The sequence below is a fragment of the Leuresthes tenuis genome, unplaced genomic scaffold (assembly GCF_036924035.1).
Source record: "Leuresthes tenuis unplaced genomic scaffold, fLeuTen1.0.hap1 SCAF_13, whole genome shotgun sequence".
Classification (NCBI taxonomy): domain Eukaryota; kingdom Metazoa; phylum Chordata; class Actinopteri; order Atheriniformes; family Atherinopsidae; genus Leuresthes; species Leuresthes tenuis.
In genome coordinates this window covers 30,859,072-30,879,447 of record NW_027325367.1, presented here as the reverse complement: position 1 = coordinate 30,879,447, position 20,376 = coordinate 30,859,072, and the positions used below count along the sequence as shown (strand labels likewise).

The window sequence follows — 20,376 nt, the reverse complement described above, 5'->3', positions numbered from 1 at the left end:
GTAAGCAGTTCTCAGGAAGACTGGTCCAAAGTTACCTGGAACAATTCACTTTTGAGCACACGACTGTTTTTAATGGTTGTTTATAAGAAAGTAGGCCATTACCTTAGATACACTGTGACACTGCATGTTCTTTAAATCAGATTTTTTTTAATTTGTTTATTTTTTCCAACTGAGATCATAAACAGTAAGTTTTTTTCCTCTTATTTGGTTATTCAGATGGTGCTGAAGAGGAAAACGAGGAGTCTGTGGAAGACTTGCTGAAGCCTGGTCACCTGACTCAACTCCTGGGGGAGAAGCTGGAGGCTGAGGTGGAGGCTCTGTCTGTTGGGGATGTTATTGTCAGGGTAGAGAAGTTGCTGAACTGCCTGAGGAGACACAGAGACTCCTGTCAACCAACACAGCTTGAGGTATCAAGAGCACCTGCACATGTACGATCTGCAACACTTTACCATTAAGCAGAATGATTTTACTTTGATATATAGTCTTAAACTCACACATTGAAATTTCCATTTCTGGTTCATAGTGATGTCTCATCCAACAGTCTTATAACAGCTTTTTAAGAGCTTTCTTTTTCTTCTTTTTTCTGTAATGACAATGTTTTGATTGCCAGATTTTATCTTGATGCGGAATATATTGTCATTTCTAATATATAGTTTTCCACTTGATTTAAAATGTGTCTTCTGGTTGCTGTGTGTGTACAGGGGGTAAACGAGGCATGCAGGATGTTTATGCGTCTTGAACCTCTTCTGGGGATTTACTCGGACCTGGTTCGTTACTATCTGGCTGTTTCACTTGGAGTACACCGAAGCACAGGCAAGCTTCTGTCTGTTCTGGCCAGCATCTTCACCGAGCTCGCTCAGAAGGTACAGACTCTATAGTCGCATGATAATGACCACGAACAGAACATAATGAAAAATGCATGAATACAAATTTAAGTAAATATGAGCTTCTAAGGGCCTCCTAAACAGTTAAACCAGAACCTCCTCTCCACTGAGAAATGCAATGAATTTGTCAACTTTTTTAGCCAAAAAATCTAAATAATTAGACTAAACATTCACCCCACACAGACAAACAAGAAAACTAAAAACTAATCTGTCTCTAAAACCTAGAACTAACTCTGACGTTATGTCACAATTTAATATTATTGATTAAAAAATCCTGGAGGAAACAGTTCGGCATCTGAAATCAACAAGTTGCACTCTGGACATAATACCACCTGACTTTTTAAAAACAATTTTTACCTCAGTAGAAAGTGACCTCCTACAAATAGTTAACAGCTCACTGGCATCAGGCATTAGTCACTAAAGACAGCTGCCATTCAGCCAATCCTAAAAAAGAGACGCCTCCATGATGAACAACTACAGACCTGTCTCTAACCTCTCTTTTATATCCAAGATTATTGAGAAAGTTGTATTTAACCAACTCAATGACTCTCTGAATGAAAGTGGAAGTCTCGATAACTTTCAATCTGGCTTCCGACGTCATCACACCACTGAAACAGCTCTGGTCAAAGTGTTAAACGACATTAGGTTGAATACTGATTCCAGTTATGTTTCAGTCCTGGTTCTGTTGGATCTCAGTGCTGCATTTGATACTGTAGATCACAGAATCCTGTTGCACAGGCTGGGAAACTGGGTTGGACTTTCTGGAGAGGTCCTTAACTGGTTTAGGTCCTACTTAGAAGGCCGAAGTTATTTTGTTACAATTAGCAGCTATGAATCTGAGCGAGTGGCCATGACTTGTGGAGTCCCCCAGAGGTCAATTCTTGGACCTCTTTTGTTTAACTTGTATATCATCCCATTGGGTCAGATATTCCATAACCTTAACACAAATGATCACAGTTATGCAGACGATACACAACTTTATGTGTCTCCGTCACCAGACGACAGCAGCCCAGCAGATGGTGTCTGGAGGAAAAAAACTCCTGGATGAGAGAGAATTTTCTACAATTAAATGAAGACAAAACTGAGATAATTCTGTTTGGCAGCAAAGAGAAGAGGGTCAGCATTGGTAAATGTCTTGAGACTCGGGCCCTTACAATCACTGACCAAGTTCCTAACCTTGGAGTGTTGATAGACTCAGATCTGATTTTCAGCAGCCACATCAAAGCTGTCACCAAGGCAGCTTTTTATCAACTCAGAAACATCAACAGAATTAAAGGTTTTCTCTCCCAAAAAGACCAGAAGAAACTCATCCATGCATTCATCTCCAGTAGACTTGATTACTGTAATGGTCTTTTAACTGGACTTCCCAAAAAGAGCATTAAACATCTGCAGCTCATCCAGAACGCTGCTGCCAGAGTTTTAACCAGGACTAAGAGATCTGAACACATCACACCAGTTTTAAAATCTTTACACTGGCTTCCAGTCAGTCACAGAATAGATTTTAAAAGCCTACTGATGTTTAAAAATCCCAGAACGGTTTAGGCCCAGAACAAATCTGTGATATGTTCAGAGAATATAAACCTAGCAGAGCTCTTAGATCCAAGGACTCAGGTCAGCTGGTCCAGTCCAGAGTCCAGATTAAACATGGAGAAGCAGCATTTAGCTGTTATGCTGCAAACAAGTGGAGCAAACTGCCAGTGGAGATTAAACTGTCACCAAATGTAGACATTTTTAAATCCAGGTTAAAAACATTTATTTTCTCATGGGTCTATGCATGAAATCTGCACGGTATCTTTTTAATTTGCTTGTTTTTATTCATTTTAATTCATTTTAATTATTTTATTTATTCCTATTTATATTCTTTTACATATTTTAATGCTTTTTTCACTCCCCGCTGCAATGCTTTTATTTTATGTAAAGCAGTTTGCATTGTTTTGTACATGAAATGTGCTATACAAATAAATTTGACTTTGACTTTGACTAACTAGTTATTGTGGTTTCCTCTTCAGGGTTTCTGCCTGCCTCAGGAGCTGATGGCTGGTGGGGATGGAGAAGGTACCCCAGAGTTTCACGACTACGAGGGTGGTGGTATCGGAGAAGGCGATGGCTCCAAGGACGTCAGTGACAAGATTGAGAATGAAGATCAGGTGATGAAAGACTTTAAATCTATGCTTTAACAGACTGTGATGGAGAACCAGAGTTCTATAAGGGGAAAACACATGTAACCCACAGGGAGAACAAGCAAAGTTCATACTGAAAAGTTAACACAAAGATTGGCACATGGAACCTACGTTTAATTTGTGTCCGTCTCTTTAAGCTTGTGGTATGGAAATTTACATTGCATTAAAGTTATTTAAATATATGCTTCTTATTACTTCTGCTCACAGCCATCTTATTAAAGTATTTCTCATTTGCTGGCTGTGTCTATAGTTACAGTATAAGCAATAGTTTGTTGTCAATTCCAAATTCATTTTCAGGTTGGAAATTTCTTTAAACTCGTAAATATTCAGAATATTTAAATATTTGAAAATTCTGGCATCATACTTTGGAGCCTTAGAACAATTCTTTTCTCTCCACAACTGCCAGAAAAACACAGTTTTTGTGTTCTTTCATCAAGAAAATCACAAGATGTGATTTGCCTTGTTTCGGCATGTGATCTGTATGCACCACATTATTTAAGATTATTTCACTGTTCACTTCTTTCATAAAACTGGTTCTTCCTCTAGGTGGAGGACACTCTCCAGGAGGATCAGGAAAAAGAAGAGCCAAAGGATAAGGGGGACATCCAGTCAGAAGACAACGCCATTGAAATGTCAGAAGACTTTGATGGCCAGATACATGATCAAGATGAAAATGAACAAGGTCTGTTTGACTTTGAAAAAAAGTGTTCTCTAGGTTGATGAAGGTAGTATGTGAATAGGAAGTCAACAGAAGCTCCTTCTCTCCTTTCTTGTTTCACATGTGGTTGAATATGGAAGCTGGAGGCAGTCATTTTTATTGTCTTTAGGATCATTTCTCTTTCCAGGAATACTGTTGAGTTAATGTTCCTCATTATGATCAATTCCAGATGAAGATGAGCATTCTGATAAAGAGGGTGAGGATGACCTTGAGAAAAAGATGGGAGACCTGGGAGAAGGTCAGACAGACACTCTGGATGAGAGAATGTGGGGCGATGATGATGATGAGGAGGAGGGGGAGGAAGGCAGTGACAAGGAGGAGGAGTCTGGACAGGGCATGGATCAGGTACCTCCACATTAAGGAATAGAGCAACATTCAGATGCTCTTCTAGTCTTACTTTGTGTGTTTTTTCTTTTTTGTGAATTACTTTTATAACTGTTGCTTAACACTTTTGTCAATGGTGGATTTTTCCAAGGGTGAATCAGAGCTGGTTGCCAAAGATGGTAACTTGGACACAGCAGACCCCAACAAGGACAAGAAGAATCAGGACCAGAATGAACAGATGTGCGACGAAGAAAAGGAGAAGATTCATGAACAAGGAGATGAGGTATTTTTCTCAACAAGCCCTTCACAAATCCCTTACCTGCTCTAACACCTGTGGCTCAGTTGCAAGAGCAGTCATCAGAGCGCTAGATCACCAGCCCCTCCTTGTTAAAGCATTCTCTGATAAGGCACTGACCCCCACACTGCGCCCATGTTCTGTGGCCAGATTTATAGATGAAGAAAAAGATCTTGAACCTAACCCTAAACCAAATTGGTGGGAAACTAAGGCATTGACATGGTAGCTGGGATGCTATGACAGCAATGGTTAGGTCTTGATGAGCAGTGGTCATGGTACAAGGACACAGAGACATTGATTATAATTTCCAACTTCTGGAAAAGATGCCGTCAGACGAAAAGAGCTGGACTGAAATGTGTGAATCAAATTTAATCTGTCAGTGAAAAAAATATGCCGGCTCTTTGAGATATCATTGTCAACCATTCAGAGAATCCTGGTTACTACTCTCACCCACATAGTTGTGTAGAAATGTCAAATTTGAGAGATCTTCAAGCTTCATGGATAAGTGAAGTTGATTACCATCACGCTAGTGACGCTAAAACTCAACCAAACATTTCAATTAAGACCCAGTAGGAATTGTTTTATAGAAAAAAACTGAATGGGAGTAAGGACTGACCCGAGTCATCCCGCTTGTCAAAGTAAGAGGTTCCCATCAGTTCCAACATGTTATATCATTAAACTAACATCCCAACTGAGGTGTGGCTTTCTCGGTAATGACTGATCTTAACTCTTGTTCCCAGAGGGAATTTGATGAGGACGAAGTGGACCCTTATCACGGTCAGCAAGACAAGATACCCGAGCCTGAGTCCATGGAGCTGCCTGAGGACCTCAACCTGGATCCAAATGAAGAGGCTGGAGATGATGAAGACAGCAAGAGTGATGGTGAGACCTGCTGCTGCACCCATTTCCTTTGTGCAGGCACCAAATAGCACACACATCTTCACATGGCTGGAATTGACAAACTGAGAGGGATTTTTCTTTTTACCTTTCAGATGAGAATCCATTTGACATTGATGACAAAGCCATGGACCAAAACATGAAAGAGGAAGAACAGGGAAACGGAGGAGAGGGGGAACGGGAAGTGGAGGAGCTGGATGAGAACCATCCTGAAGAAGAAAATAATCAGGAGCCCAAAACTGAGGAGGAGGAAGGAGACAAGAGAGCCGAAGGGGATGAGGGTGCTTCTGATAAAGATGAAGAAAAGAGGGAAGAGGAGAGAGAGAGCACAACAGGGAGAGAGGAGGACATCACTGGAACAAACAACGAAGAACACAAACCAAAGGTATGGAGGTAAACTAAGGAGTGCATTTTGATTTAGCAACACAGAAACTGTTGAGACATATTTTGTCTGGGTTTCCTGTTGGGATATGTAGGAGGATGAGGAAGGTGAAGGCGAGGATGAGGAGCAGCCTGACTCAGCCGAGAGGAAGGAGCACAGCATGGATGGTCAGACTGGAGAGGACAATGTTCAAAGTGATACAGCTGTGGAGCTGGCTGGGGAGGCATCAGAAAGAGAGCAAGCTAAAGAGGTAACATTCAGAAACAACTTCCCAAAGAACACTTACTGTTGGAAAAGCACTTCAACTTTAAGAAGGCTTTTGAGTGGACAGCAAAGCATTAGGTCTGTTACTATGCTCTTCACTTCCCGTAAGTTGGAGCACTAACACTGTGCGTCCAAGAGGTGTTTTGATTATCATTTCTAGGATGGGCAAAATCTTTAGAGCTTTTGGTCTCAGAAGATCAGGAAGGCTAAATCCATGCCACAGGTGATTAAGGAGGGTTATTGTGTATTTTTGTATTGTGTATTTCACTAACACATGTTGCAGAAGTTACAGAAATATAAAGAACTACAAAGGGAAGGGAGAAAGCAAATGTTGGTTTGTCATCAAGTGAGATTTGAAGATGAAGAAAATTATGTTCATTGGTTCAAATGCCAAATTATCCTAGAAAGTGATTATCACAAAATAGTTGTTCAACAAGGCCTGACTGACACAGGGCAATGACATTTCTGCATGTTTTTGTGGCTTATAGGCTACTGGTATCAGGAAGTTAGTGTGGAGCCAATATAAGCATGAATGGAAGTCTCATACCTTAAAGTCCATACAAACCGATGCCATGAAGGGACGATTTATTGAAGAACTGTTAGATCAGGCTTCTCTCATTTTCGTTAGGTGTGCCTAATAAGAAACTGCAAATTGTCCAGTCTACCTGCAGACTACCCAAGGTTGAATAGCCAATGAGAAGAGAACTGTGATGTCTTTACTGAGATGTGTCACTGCATTTTATGTCCCATAAATATAAATGTAAATGCTTTATTTCTTAATGGCCGATTACTTTCACCTGCAACAAGACAATTATATGAGTTGTATAATAAACCATGAGAGCCACACAACGAGGGAAATGTTCTGGTTTTACTTAACTTTGGATTTTCTCAGGGAAAAGGTATTCCCTGTGATTCTGCAGTTCAAGCTTCACAATTCTCTGAAATGCATGGTCTGGTTCTACTTTAATACCAAGCTGACCTATTCTATACATTCCTCATGAGAATTTTTTTTTGTAGGCTACACATACATATATATATATATATTTACACACACACACACAGACATGTTTTTCTATTTTATTTCTTTATTTATTAAATAATAAAATATTAAATACTTGTTATTTCTCTGCTAGGAGCATGGCAGTGGAGCAGCTGATGCCAGCCAATCAGAAGGTCATCATTCAAAGCTGATGGCAAGAATGGCTTCTCAGACACAGCCTCAGAGTAAGACTCAGGTATGGCTCGCCTCTCAGAAAGACTCGTTTCAGTTCAGCCTCTGTCCACTCATCCTAAGCAATGTCATTTTGTGACATTTTTACCAAATATTCTAGACCTTCAAGAGGAAACCTGGCCAAGCTGATAACGAGCGTTCAACAGGCGACTACAATGAGCACATTAACAAGCGTCTACGTACTGTGGAAAGCAATAAAGAGCGCACTGACAACGACAGGCTGAGTGATGCCAAGCAGGAGTCCGACCTGTACGAACACATTAAACAGAGCGAAACTGCCTACGACACTCAGACTTATGGTCAGTGACTACCCATGGACATTAAACACACAATTTGAATAGAAATTTCAGTTTTTCAGTGTTAAGGGTTAAAAATTTTTAGGTTTCACCAAGGATAAGGTTTTAAATCTGATCAATTAATTTGGTCTTATTACTTCCAGATGTTGCCAATGCAGATCAACAAAAAGCCACAGGGTCGCAGAGGGACCAGAAACAAGATCAGAGTGATGAAGATGTTGCCATGGAAACAGAGCAACAGGGGGAAGAGCTCCAAGCCACTGAGGTCCAGGAGGTGAAACCTGAACAGCTAGATGCTTTCAAGTCCTCCCAGAAAGGTATCAGCATTTCTGTTCATTGTTCTCTTTTGCTCTCTTGAACATGACTGGTTTCAGCAGCTCTGTGTGGCTGGATTTTGTGGTACCACCTTTCAGTTCTTTTACTTTTATTCACAGAATATCCAGTTTTGCTAAATGTCCTGACTCATTATTGACCAATTAATTGGACTGATTTATATATATATATATATATATATATATATTAAACCATATATTTTATGATTAATCATGCGGCAACTATGGAAAATCTATGGATTAATCGTGATTAAATATTTTAATTGATTGACAACCCTAATATGTATGTGTGTATGTATATGTACATGTCAGCCATCGGCCACCCCATTTTTTGCATAATTTCCATCAACTGGTCCTTTTTGTTGTGCAGGTGCAGACAGTGGAGAAATGGAGGTGCAGAGGCAGGGGGGGGGACGTGAAGAAGAGAGGGGGGAGGACCGACTACCAAGAGAAGATGAGCCAGTCGAGCGAAGCAAAGAATCCACAATACATACTGTTCCTGAGTTGTTACTAGACAACTTACAGGTATATGAAAAACACCCACTCCCCTAATACCTGTTGTTCACAAGGGACTTTTTAAAGTGAAGTTATCTTGGAAGATGTGGTCCAGCTGCTTTTGTAAAGCCTACTTTATGCTTCTGCGTCATGTCGCCGTGGACCCCTACGCCGTAGCCGTAAAATCCAAAAAATCCAAAAAATCCTACCTACACATCGCGTTGATGCGGACTGTAAGGGCTGTGATTGGTCCGCTCAGAACGTAATTTCTGGCAGTTGCTTTTTCCGGTCTTTCTTCCTACACTGCCATTTTTAAAGTTCTTGTGGACCGGTAGGTAAACGATGAACCTGACATTCAAACATTCGAGAGCAGGGCTGGTTCTAGGCAGGTGTATATGAGGGGGCAATCATGCATACACATCAGGCTCCAGCACAAACAAAAAATAAAATATCCTTCATCCAGATTTTAACAACCAACAACAGAACCTTTATCTTAACTGGATGGCCTAATTCTTAAAAAATAAATGGACCTAGAATAAGACTGACACACTATAGTCAGTATTTACAAAACTGAAAGGTCTTATAACTAATAATAAATCACTTCTCAAACTGAACAGAAGCAGTGCTTGCTGATGGTAAAGGTGTGGTTAAGCTAGCTGCTGTCTATGATGTACTAGCAATAGCATCATTGCTACTACTATCAGTATAGGCAGGAGCAGCACTATGCTTCTTAAAAGCTCTGAAAAACGGATGCATCACAGCATTAACTTTCTCTTTGTGAGCTGCTGGAAGCTGGAGTGGAAAATAATTAAGCTGGCTTAGTAAAAACTGCTGTGATCATATGAAACTAAACAGTGCAGAACTACAGCCAGGGGCAGCAGCGGTCTGTCGCAGGTCATTTGTCCTCAGTCTGTTACCTGCAGTGCACGTGGACACTCATCTCTGTGCTTGTGTGACTGAGAAAACACCCCCTGAATTTGGCAGAGCTTCTTCAAAGTCTTACCGCTCCGTGCTGAAACCTGACACTACACAGTCATGCTGCGTCTTGGCTCACTGCATACTACCAATGTTTGGATGTTTACGGGGGGCTGGGGGGGAGGGTGTGTGTGCAGGGCTGGGGTGGCACTCATTTTCAGCCCTGGAGTTTCATGCCTCAGACCGGCCCACTTTAGATCACGACCTATTATTAAAATCATGTAATTATGACCTTACATTTGATATGGAAAACATATTTTGACTTAACCAATTAAGATATTTTCAATGGCAAAATATGCAGGTTAATTTCATATTACTTTCATTCTTTTCCCTTTCAGCTGTGGGCTTTGTGTATTTACTATCTTACTTTTAATGATAAAACTATAACAGGTCACTACTATCGTTTGGGTATAGGAAATGGTTTTATTGGAACATTGCTTGTTCATCTTCCATACTGACAGAAGCAATCCCTTCATCCCTACTGGCTCCAGGCTCTGCTTCTGATACTAAATCCCATTTTAAAAATGCTCATAACTCTCAGCACAAATCTCCCCTTTGTACAGAGCCTTCTGATCAATTCAGGTCAGTTTCAGTAATGTAGTGCTGAATCATCTCTTAGTGAAAAAGTTGGCGGTTTTTGCATATTTAGCTGCATCTGTGTCCAGAGCTTTCCTCTTTTTAATTCTAGCCTTCTCCGCGCCACCCTTGCTCTTTCTACTTTCCGTCTTTCAAACACCACTGATTGAGTGTGTCTGCAGAAAAAAAAACAAAAAAAGAGAGCTGCCAGTGGAGGCGGAGGCGGCCCAGGGCCAGCGGTAATCAACCCACTGCTATGACTGAACACCGGCCCTTGCGGCCCCAACATCAGACCAACCCACCAGGAACTGTCCCCGGTTCTCCCGATTAGCCACTCCGGGCCTGGGTGTGTGTTTTGTGCAGCCTGTGAAGACGCACGCGGAGGGACAGAGAGATGAGAGCGAGCCGAAAATTGTATCGTCCCTTTTTCGGTGGATTTCTCTGCTACTGCAGTTACTTTAGTCAACTTGTAAGATATTAATTTTGTGGTTATATTAAAAAGTGCTTTTTCAACTTCCAAAAATTTAGATTTCAGGGAGCAAGAAATGTATTTGAGGGGGGCAATGCCCCCTCTTGCCCCTGCGTAGAGCCGGCCTCGTTTGAAAGTATCAAAAGTGCATTTGTTCATCCGGGTCCCTCAGTGGGAGAACCGGTGTCGTAAATTCACCCGTTCAGCCTCGACCAGTCGTACAGACCACCTCCACCAACGTCCAACATGCCGCCGTCGACGTGACGCAGAAGCATAAACTAGGCTGAAGCATGACTATGGGGGGGAAAAAAGGCAAATAATGGAATAAGGGTTGATTTACATTCTACAGAAAGCAGAGAGAGATACTGAAGGCATCAGGAGGGAGATGGAGCTCCAGTTGGAAGCCTTCCACAAACTAGCTCCAGGCTCTCAGGAGGAGGTGAGTTTGACCCAGGACACTCGTTTTCATGTTTGTCTTGTTCCAGTTTGTCACACCAGTATATGCGCAGCTAACCCTCTAACCCAGAAATGGTTATGGCTTTGGTTTTATGTTCTTCCTTTTTTTCAGTGTTATCTTATGTGTTTAAAACTAACCGTTCACATTCAACAATATGAATTTTATTCTGAAAATGAGTTCTATAATTGCCTTCAGTCACGTCATCAATCAATCATAGCACAGTGCTTCTTCATAAAAAAGCCAAAAAAAAAGACATCACACACCAGAGATGGTCCAAAGTACTGCATCCTAAAGATGAACATAATCTGAACCTGACAATTTTTCCATCTCTTATTCTTATTCTTACACGGATTCAAGTCCAGAGTTTTGTCTTTCAAACATTTTCACTTTACTGTGATACAGAACTTCTCACGCTGCCAATGACGATGTTGAGGAGTTCTTAACTTTTTATCACTACAATCTAGTTGACTAATTCCATTTTTACAAGAGGAATGTTGAAGCAGATTTCCACATTTGCACTTTAAGCAAGTGCTTCTTACCAAAGATCCAGAAGAAAACCTGGGTTTGAACCTCTGTGGTGACATGGTTGGTCTGGATAGTGTGGATTGTCAGATGTGACCACAGAGAGATTTAAAAACCGCTGAAACATACAATCACTCACCTCTACAATAAACAGCTTGCAGTTCAACTTTAGTTTGCTTCTGATAACATGTGAAAAATAAGTCCTTCTGAAATTAAGTTGAACTGAGTATAACAGAAGATTGCTTGCATTCTGTGTTTTAAGAAGATGTGAGAACAGAGATGACTGCATACTCATGGGAGGAAGTGAAGTTGATGGTAAAGCTTCAGTCAAATAGATCACCAATTTTTCTTAGTGATGAACCAAACCTTTGACTTCACAGGTTCCTCAGTAGTGCTGGGAGCCAAGGTGAGGCCATTTAGACTAACGACATGGCCTGACAAGGGCCGCGTTTCCTTAGCGAATCTGGGAAACATGGCCAATGTCTTTCTGAGGTGCTTAGGTTCAAAGACAACAACCTCAACTTGGTATCGCCTGCACAGCAATGGACATTGGTGGTGTGTCATCTGTTATTAACTAATGGAAACATGCATTAAGTAAAAATCATAGATGGCGTATGAAGAAGCTTTTCCAAGTGAGGCTGCTGGTCTAATGTAACATTAGATACGAGTCCTTGAACACTGGCTCTATCCACATTATAGGCTGAAAACTGGGTCGTGCTCAGCTCAGGTTGTTTCTAATGTGTTCTTCTGATTATGTTTCAGGAAAGTGAAGCAGCCACTATGTGGCATAAGTACCAGACTCTGACCTCGGCTCTTTCGCAGCAGCTGTGTGAGCAGCTCCGTCTCATCCTGGAGCCCACACAGGCTGCCAAGCTTAAGTCAGTACAGATACTGTTACTCTGCATTAACAATTAACCTCGAGTTTCGAGCTGTTAGGCGTTTTCCCTGTGGTGAACTGTGCTAATGCGGTGCATTGTGTGTGATGTTGACTGCTCCTCAGAGGTGATTACCGCACAGGGAAGCGTCTGAACATGAGAAAGGTGATACCCTACATTGCAAGTCAGTTCCGCAAAGACAAGATCTGGCTGAGGAGGACCAAGCCCAGCAAGAGAGAATACCAGATCTGTCTAGCTGTGGATGACTCATCCAGCATGGTGGACAATCACTCCAAACAGGTGAGAGAGTTCTGTTTAGTGGCCTGAAATGCTCCTATACTGCAGAAGAAACATAGATGTAGTGATCCGGGTCAGACTGAAGCCGATGTGGAAGTGCTGGAGTGACATGCGCCGTTTTACCTATAAAGCCTGGAGTGAAACATGCAAACCATGAACCTTTTCAAGACACACTTACTATTATGTTTTTCAGACAATACAAGTAAACATGAAGGTAAAGTTGGTATTTTATATTGAAAGTGGAAGATTTCAGTTCCAGAAAGCCCTCAACGTTTAGATGGCTAATAACAAAGCCTTGCATTTGAATGGCTTAAAGTGCAGTAACCTGATGTCTGATGGCACTGGACCGACTCACAAAATGTCAGCTTAATCAGTGTTTTTTCCCCCACGACTCATTGTGGTCTCATTTACTTTTCCTGATCAGTGTGTTTAAAATATAAATCAGTAGATATTTGTCCTCACACTTTTGACTTTTGTCTAATTAGCTCTCGAGTACCCCTTTCTGAACACCCCTTTCTTGTCCAAATGTGTGAACTTCAGCTCATAAAAAACAGCCAAATGTGGAACTGCAGTTTACAAACCAGTGACGATCATCACTATGACTCGTCCATCTTTTATTGAGTCTGTAGATACACTAGTCGTGAAGCTCTTCCTTTGACATGGGAAAAGTATGAATTAATAATGCTTATGTTTGATACAGTTGTACGCTATTTTCTTTCCAATTTTCCAAGTTAATTTTACTTCAGAAACCCATAAAATGTGTAATTTCCCTGGGTTTGTATTTGACAAGTCTGGACATATCTCTTTGCTTTCTATCTTCACATCCAATAATTGTGTGCAGAATATAGTTTAATATACGTGTGTGTGCGTGTGTGTGTTGCAGCTGGCATTTGAATCACTGTCAGTGATCATCAATGCTCTCACTCTGCTGGAGGTTGGACAGGTGTCTGTGTGCAGGTAAGAACAATAAGTCATCTTTTGGTCTGGAAGATTTGAAGAAATACAAATCCCTAGAGTTTTTGATATCTGGGGGAAATGTAAAATTGACATGTGTTGACATCTGCTTATGTGTCCAGTTTTGGTGAGCAGGTGCAACTGCTGCATCCTTTCCATCAGCAGTTTAACGATGAGTCTGGGGCTCGGATTCTACGGCTCTGTCAGTTCCAGCAGAAGAAGACCAGAATAGCCCAGGTGGGAATCATCCATTCACTTAAATCCTGCACTTTGTTGCCCCAGTTTCAAACGTAATGCTTGGATCCTGCACGGTGGATGTGCCACAACTGTTTCATTTTATGGCTTCAGTAGAAGCCATTAGTCTGGCTAAATTTCATTTGAGCTGCACAGAAACTCTGAGAAAGACTCTGTATGTGAGATGAAGTTGGTAACCATCCCCTTTGAATGTGATGGGATATATGCTCTGTTTACATTATAGCCCGTTGGAAAACATGTTTCACATCCATAACACTCACTTTCTTCATGCCCCGCCCCTAGTTTTTGGAGACATCGACGAAAATCTTTCTTTCAGCCCGTCTGCAGAGTCCAGGATCTGTGAACTCAGGTAAAACCTTATTCTGCTCTTACGCAGCTGAACGTTTGTCTGTCTCTATACAAGGAAACATTTGGGATTTTATCATTTTTGTGTCTTTGTATACAAATTGATTAAGCCAAATTCAGAACTTCCCTATGTCATTCTGGCCTGTTCACAAAGTTGGATAGCAAACACATGGAAAGCAAACTGTCCCAGTTCTGCTTCCCTTCCTACATCTGAGGTGACATAGATGTTAAATATCTATTTCATATACATCAATACGTCAAATAGTTTGGTTGGTGCCAAAGAAACTTTAAATCATTCTACTGACCAGTACACAGAACTAATGCTGCAAAGATGCAGTTCCATTTGAAGTGAGTTGTTGTATAAAAAGATTTTAGTACTTGTAAATTTATCAGTGCTAATAAATGTGACTGCTTGAAAAGTAGTTTTTCTTGGTGCCATTCATGTGTGCCACAGAGTAAATGGAGTCAGGGCCCAGAGTGTATGTGCTATCCAACAAACAGGCCTTTAGTTTGACCCAAACAAGGTGTCCAAACTTTTCCCCATCCTGGAGGTGTGACACAGGTGCCGTTATGAATTAATTTAGTCAAATATCCAGTTACTGGGCATGTAAACACAGGCAAAACAGGACTTTTCCCACTTGTTGTGGAAGTTTATTAGCGTCCTGATCTTTTGCGCTACTGTGTTTTTCTATATAATCTATGTAAGAAATTAAACAAGATTATTAATGCATTAAAACCTCTGCTAATTATTATTATCAATTGTGTGTATTGTGGAAGGAGCTGTATGTTGTGATGATCCCTGCTTGCTGCATTAAAAAATCTGCTGAACCCGTTTGACAGTCAAACGTTAAAGCTGCTGCCATCTGGATCAAAGAAAAGTCTGCACTCAATGATATACTGTAGCTAAAATTTGATCAACTCTATAAAAAGATGGCAAAAGCTTAAACTTCCTAGCTCGTATTTGCTGTTCCCGTCTGACCTTTGGCATTCCTCTACAGAGACGGCGCAGCTGTTGGTCATTGTGTCTGATGGCAGGGGGCTGTTCTTGGAGGGGAAGGAGCGAGTGATGGCAGCGGTACGAGAAGCACGCAGTGCAAACATCTTTGTAATCTTCATCGTTTTGGACAACCCTAACTCACGGGTAAGAGAAGTAGAACGTGACCATTTTCATTTTCAAACTCTCCTCATGGAAAGCATATTTAAACCCTGGTGCTGTGCTGCAGGACTCCATCCTGGACATCAAAGTGCCCATTTTCAAAGGGCCAGGAGAACTACCAGAGATCCGCTCTTATATGGATGAGTTCCCCTTCCCTTTCTACGTCATCATGCGAGATGTCAACGCCTTGCCAGAGACCCTGAGTGATGCACTGAGACAGTGGTTTGAACTTGTCACGGCAGCTGACCAATAGACTGCTGAGGGAAAAAAGGACGGCACCCAACTTTATCTCTTGGACATAAAAGAAAAGATATGGCCTTGCGATTGTAGATGTGCCTTTCATCTTATTTTTACTGTTGATTTGGGGGGAGTTTGAACACTGCCTTCACTGTTTTGTCTTTATCATTGGAAATCAATTTCATATGTAATGTTATCTTGTATGTCTGACATGAGAAATAAAGCGGTGTGTGTATTGTTACCCTAATTCCCATTTGTGTGGATGTTTTAGACAGACAAATGTACAGAGCTGCAGGGCGGGGCTTTGTGTAAAGAAACCCTTTCTACAGTCTGACTGAAAGAACTCCTATGTGCCTTGAAGAGAAAAGTATTGCATGTTAATCGAGTGCTGTTCCAACTGTTAGGATTTTTAAACATTTGAAGCACAGTGGGTAAAGAGCCCTGCAGAACCCATTTAAAGTCAGCTCCTCTGTTCATCTCCCGTTCACAGTATGACAGCGATGGCCTACATCGCTGTCTGTTTAGAACGGTATTTGTGTTTTGTAACAGACAATAAGCAGACATTAAGAGCTTTGTTGTATCTATCAGTTAGATTGTGACATGAATGATCTTGAAATTAAAATGTAGCTGTCTGTGCCTTTGTTAGACATTTTCATAGTTGACAAACGACAAATCCTCCCTCCTAAACTAAGTGTTGATTGTTCACCATTTTAACTCCAAAAAATATTTGAAATCCAAGCCAATAAATTTTTTTAACCAAAATATCTATAATATATTAATATTCTTCATTTTAAAAGCTGATGCCTGCTTTTAGCCTCTAAACACAAAAGAAAGAAGCAAAGTTGATATTAATTTACATGCTCACAGATAATCTCTGAACTCTCCACATGAAAAGCATATTTAAACCGTGGTGCTGTGCTGCAGGACTCCATCCTGAGAGTTTCCACTCAGAAAGCGCTCCTCCCTCAGGGCTCAGAATGTGAAATCTGTGGTGGATCAAACCAGTGGACCAAATGGGTGTTTCTTTTTTTTTTTATCCTTTTCAAAAACAGAATATAATAACACATTTAGGTGTTCAAAATGTGTGTTGGTCAATCTCAGACCATTTGAATTAATTTTTTACAAGATGTCTAAGGGCAAAATCTTCAGGTAAAACAAAACTTCACTTCATCATTTTAAAAGCAGGTGATGTATTTTCCCCCTGAAAAAATATTTCTTCTAAAGGAGGATAGTGTAGTGGTGAGATTGCCACCTTTCATGTAGGTGACCTACAGCTTCAAATCCTGACACCACTGTATGAAAAGGTGCTACCTCCCAGTAGGGGTCCTTTGGCAAGACCTTACCAGTGTAAGCTGCTTTGGATCTTTGGCATCTGCCAAATACATCAACTTTATTTGCATGCAAGTAGTATTTTTCTAAAAATGCAAAGTCATTTTTGCCTTTAAGAAAGGAAACTCTAAACTCTATCCATCTTTAAGTAGTGTGTTTTTTTTAAACAATAAGTTTAATAAATGAAAGACCAAACATAATCAAATTTATTTTCTGTATGTCTAAATAAAAAATGATTCGGTAACAGTAATGAACATTGAGTATCAGGAATGAGAACGGGGTAACAGAGAAGTGTGTGCGTGAGCATGGCTGTGTTTGAGCAAGTGTCTATCACACGTCTATGCAGGAAATTTTAATCAATAATACAATGGATTTATAAAGCTATTTTACATCATACTTAGAGATATAACGTCCTGAGGACGGAAATGACACCAGTTTGGTAGAATGGATCAGAGGGGCTAATCATTAGCAATAGCTGTTAATGCATGCATCCAATACCCGGATGTTGCAGTCCTCCGCTCCACGCGAGGGAGACAAACACAAAATGGGCTACAATAACGCTCCCAAAAACATCCGCTTGGAAAGCAGTAAGTGTAGTCAGGTTTTGTGACAGTGTGTCAGAGATGACACTTTCAAGGTTACCAGTTACAGCACTTTCTTTTAAGCAGGTAAACAAACGAAGCCACTAAAGCCTCGTCTGTAGGCGGATTTAGCTTACGGCAATCTGTTTAGAATGTTAGTCCTAATTATGTATTTCTCTCAGTTTTTACAGAGGCAGAAGGTTTTGGGGATTTACAGAAACATGTTGAGGACCATCCGACAGGTACCAGACGAGACAGACAGGAAATACCTGAGAGACTGGGCCAGAGATGAGTTCAAGAGAAATAAGAGCGCCACAAATCAGGTAAACAGAACTGATGGATCATCTGTTTTCACCCTCCTCTTCTTGGTCCTTCGTCCTCCTCCTTGTGATTAGAAAATCGATCACAGCAAAACAGTTTGATGAACATCTCAAGTCCTAAAGTGTACTGGAGGAGAGAGGAGACTTTCTGGAGGAGCTATAAGATTGAAGATTTCTCTTTCACTCGTGACGTTTGAGGGGGGCGTGACACGTTAATCCTACACTTTAAACTGAATTAGAATTAAAATACAACCTCGTCACCAACGAATTTAACGCTAGTCTGGATGTAATTTAAATAATGTAGTGCAGTTGCAGCCAAGCAATGGAGTAATTTCTTGTATGTCATATTTAGTGGACCTCGTTTTTAAATGCCAATTTGAAACAAGCACTTATCATTTTGTTAAACGCCTTTGCACTAGTTGCCAAACCCTTTGTGTCGTTTCCTAACTAGCTGTCTTTAAAAAAAAATAATAAACTAACTTTGTTAGCAACCAACAACAAAAAACAGGTACAGGAAAATACCACATGAATATAGAATGTATAATAGCTTTGAAATGAACAAGCCAGAGAACACTGAAATAGTTTCCTCGTTAGCTGCCTCGCCTCTTATTGCCTCCCGCCAGAGATGCGTTCTTAGGAAGAGGGGTTCACCTATGGCACAGTATAAGGGCTAAAAATAAGACTATTTAGCACCAAGCGGTGGCTACATACATGTCGCAGGAGGTTATACCATTCTGAAGCCAGCTACTGTCAACAGTGGCGGGGCTAGAGTTTTATCCTTGGGGTGGCCAAGGCTATTTTCAGGGGGCCCACAGACTATGACAATGAATGCGATTCTGCAAGCGTGTGCAAATGTTGAAATATTACACATGTACATCTTAAACACACAGGAGATAAGAATTACGTATGCAATTTGCGTAGTTTATTTTAAAAAATTACAAAATGTGAAACAGACCAACACTTTGGCATCAATTTTACAACAAACAATGACACCATTTTAACATGAACTACCTTTTAAGGGTTCAGAACAGCATCAGTTCTTGGTTGTGGTGAGATTCTGCAAAATATTCAGAGCTCATTCAGAGTTCCAGAGTGATTTAACCTGACATCAGTCATTGTTGTCCTGAGGTGGCTTTTTATCCATTTTAAAACTGAGAAGCTTCTCTCACAGGAAGCAGTGCTGACTGGTGTAACAACAGCAACTTGTAAAATCTGGAAAACCTTGGCGACACCGAGAGTTAAATGTAGATGTTGACATGGGGCGTGCCTTGGAAGGACGCCGATCATCTATTGACATCATGAGATGTAGGGTTAATGTCACCTTGATTGTTGTGGTTTGTTCAAAGTTAAACAACAAAAATATTGATATCTTTCCAAGATTCAGCGCCTTCTACTTCTTTGGTAATTCTTATTCTCCTAGTAGGGTGGATTACAACTCAACTGTACACGTGGAACCTAGCAGTCATCAGGTGCGTTACTGTGACATGTCAATTATTTGGGGGTTTTAGGGGGTCCAATCAGATTTCAGGGTCCAGTGCTACCCCCCTCTGGCCCTGCCCCTGGCTACTGATCTGATCAGCGATCAGCCCTCACCCGTAACTGCAGCAGCCGTTGGTGGTCTTGTGTAAAAACACACTGTAAAAAGTTCAAACAAAAGGCACTTTTTATAAAATAAAAACATGTAACCCCTGCTCTGCATTACCTATATTTTGGAATAAAGAATTAAGTTTGATTATTTTTGTTTATTCTTACCAAGAAGTCCCAGTGAGGTCAAATTAGAGACTGTAGTTTACAGTGGGAGCCAGAGACTGCAGTAACAGTCGAGTCAACACTAGGTGGCAATATTGTAGTCAACAATCGACCAGTTCTTGGAAAAGATGATGTGCTAATTCAATTAGCTTTGGCATGCTCGTGACCAGAGCAATCCTCTACTATAGAAAGTAGAGGGAGTATCCAAGCATAGAGACGCCAGTCGTTAGCCTCTCCAATGCTAATGCACATTTTGAACAATGCACAAGCCAACTAATCGCTTCCGGCTACTTGGTTACCGGTTTATTGATTAGATCAGTTGCTGACTTCAGAATGGCTATATCCTTGTGAGACAAGTATGTAGCCAACGCCAGGTGGTCTTAATTTTTGCCCTTAAATAGCGCCATACGCACAAATAAAAAAAAATAAAACAACTCTACAAGAGCTTTCCTACCATACTTCCTGTTGTAAACCTCGCATTTTGTAATTGTGTAAAAGATAGAGACAAAGTAAAGACATTTGATGTATTTCATTCATGTCTGCAGGTATGTCAAATATACTAACCCTCTCCTTTGCTTAGGATGCCATCCGCATGATGCTTACTCAAGCCACCAACCATCTGGAGACACTGCAGAAGTCTCTGGCATTGGCCAAAAGTTAACAACATCAAGTCTGTTTAGGACTGTTTTGGACTCTTTCTCAGTGTGAATTACCATGAGTTTTGTGTGGACTACTCGTACAACAACAACTTTGGAGACAGAAAACCCCTCACAGTTGTGATGGATGGATGATAATGACTTAAAGACATCATACTGGATCTTATGTGGTACAATTGTGTTGATGGTGACCAGCTGTGAGGCTATATGAGCCTGTTTGCCACACTGTATACAACATAAAGATGAGCTAATGAAACCAGACACAATGACAATGGTATTTTTTAATACAAAATGTGTTTTCTTGGCATCATCATTAGAGTGCATT

General features: G+C 40.8%; 2 protein-coding genes across 2 annotated transcripts in view; both read left to right on the top strand.

The window, feature by feature from the left end:
- Positions 1-16,153, top strand: part of mdn1 (midasin AAA ATPase 1) — a 73,305-nt gene extending 57,152 nt beyond the window's left edge. The window contains exons 82-102 of the mRNA XM_072362738.1: positions 217-407; positions 702-863; positions 2,894-3,031; positions 3,611-3,746; positions 3,952-4,127; positions 4,258-4,389; positions 5,142-5,283; positions 5,394-5,683; positions 5,775-5,930; positions 7,078-7,179; positions 7,276-7,474; positions 7,615-7,788; positions 8,174-8,328; positions 10,668-10,757; positions 12,060-12,175; positions 12,298-12,472; positions 13,353-13,426; positions 13,546-13,660; positions 13,961-14,027; positions 15,022-15,164; positions 15,247-16,153. Of these exons, the coding sequence (XP_072218839.1) occupies positions 217-407; positions 702-863; positions 2,894-3,031; positions 3,611-3,746; positions 3,952-4,127; positions 4,258-4,389; positions 5,142-5,283; positions 5,394-5,683; positions 5,775-5,930; positions 7,078-7,179; positions 7,276-7,474; positions 7,615-7,788; positions 8,174-8,328; positions 10,668-10,757; positions 12,060-12,175; positions 12,298-12,472; positions 13,353-13,426; positions 13,546-13,660; positions 13,961-14,027; positions 15,022-15,164; positions 15,247-15,432 (3,119 nt within the window). The 3' untranslated portion in view covers positions 15,433-16,153. The remainder of the gene's footprint in view (positions 1-216; positions 408-701; positions 864-2,893; positions 3,032-3,610; positions 3,747-3,951; positions 4,128-4,257; positions 4,390-5,141; positions 5,284-5,393; positions 5,684-5,774; positions 5,931-7,077; positions 7,180-7,275; positions 7,475-7,614; positions 7,789-8,173; positions 8,329-10,667; positions 10,758-12,059; positions 12,176-12,297; positions 12,473-13,352; positions 13,427-13,545; positions 13,661-13,960; positions 14,028-15,021; positions 15,165-15,246) is intronic.
- Positions 16,154-17,306: 1,153 nt separating this feature from the next.
- On the top strand, positions 17,307-20,317 carry lyrm2 (LYR motif containing 2). The gene is made up of 3 exons (XM_072362730.1): positions 17,307-17,413; positions 17,509-17,649; positions 19,976-20,317. Exons 1-3 carry the CDS (start codon positions 17,369-17,371, stop codon positions 20,054-20,056), a joined length of 267 nt encoding a protein of 88 aa, XP_072218831.1. The 5' UTR covers positions 17,307-17,368; the 3' UTR covers positions 20,057-20,317.
- The last annotated feature ends 59 nt before the right edge of the window (positions 20,318-20,376 follow it).

Bases quoted from the DNA above. Each gene is read 5' to 3' on its own strand.
- lyrm2 (XM_072362730.1), top strand. From the start codon at position 17,369: ATGACACTTTCAAGGTTACCAGTTACAGCACTTTCTTTTAAGCAG. The intron at 17,414-17,508 runs GTAAACAAACGA...TATTTCTCTCAG, and splicing joins CAGCACTTTCTTTTAAGCAG to TTTTTACAGAGGCAGAAGGT. The intron at 17,650-19,975 runs GTAAACAGAACT...TCCTTTGCTTAG, and splicing joins ATAAGAGCGCCACAAATCAG to GATGCCATCCGCATGATGCT.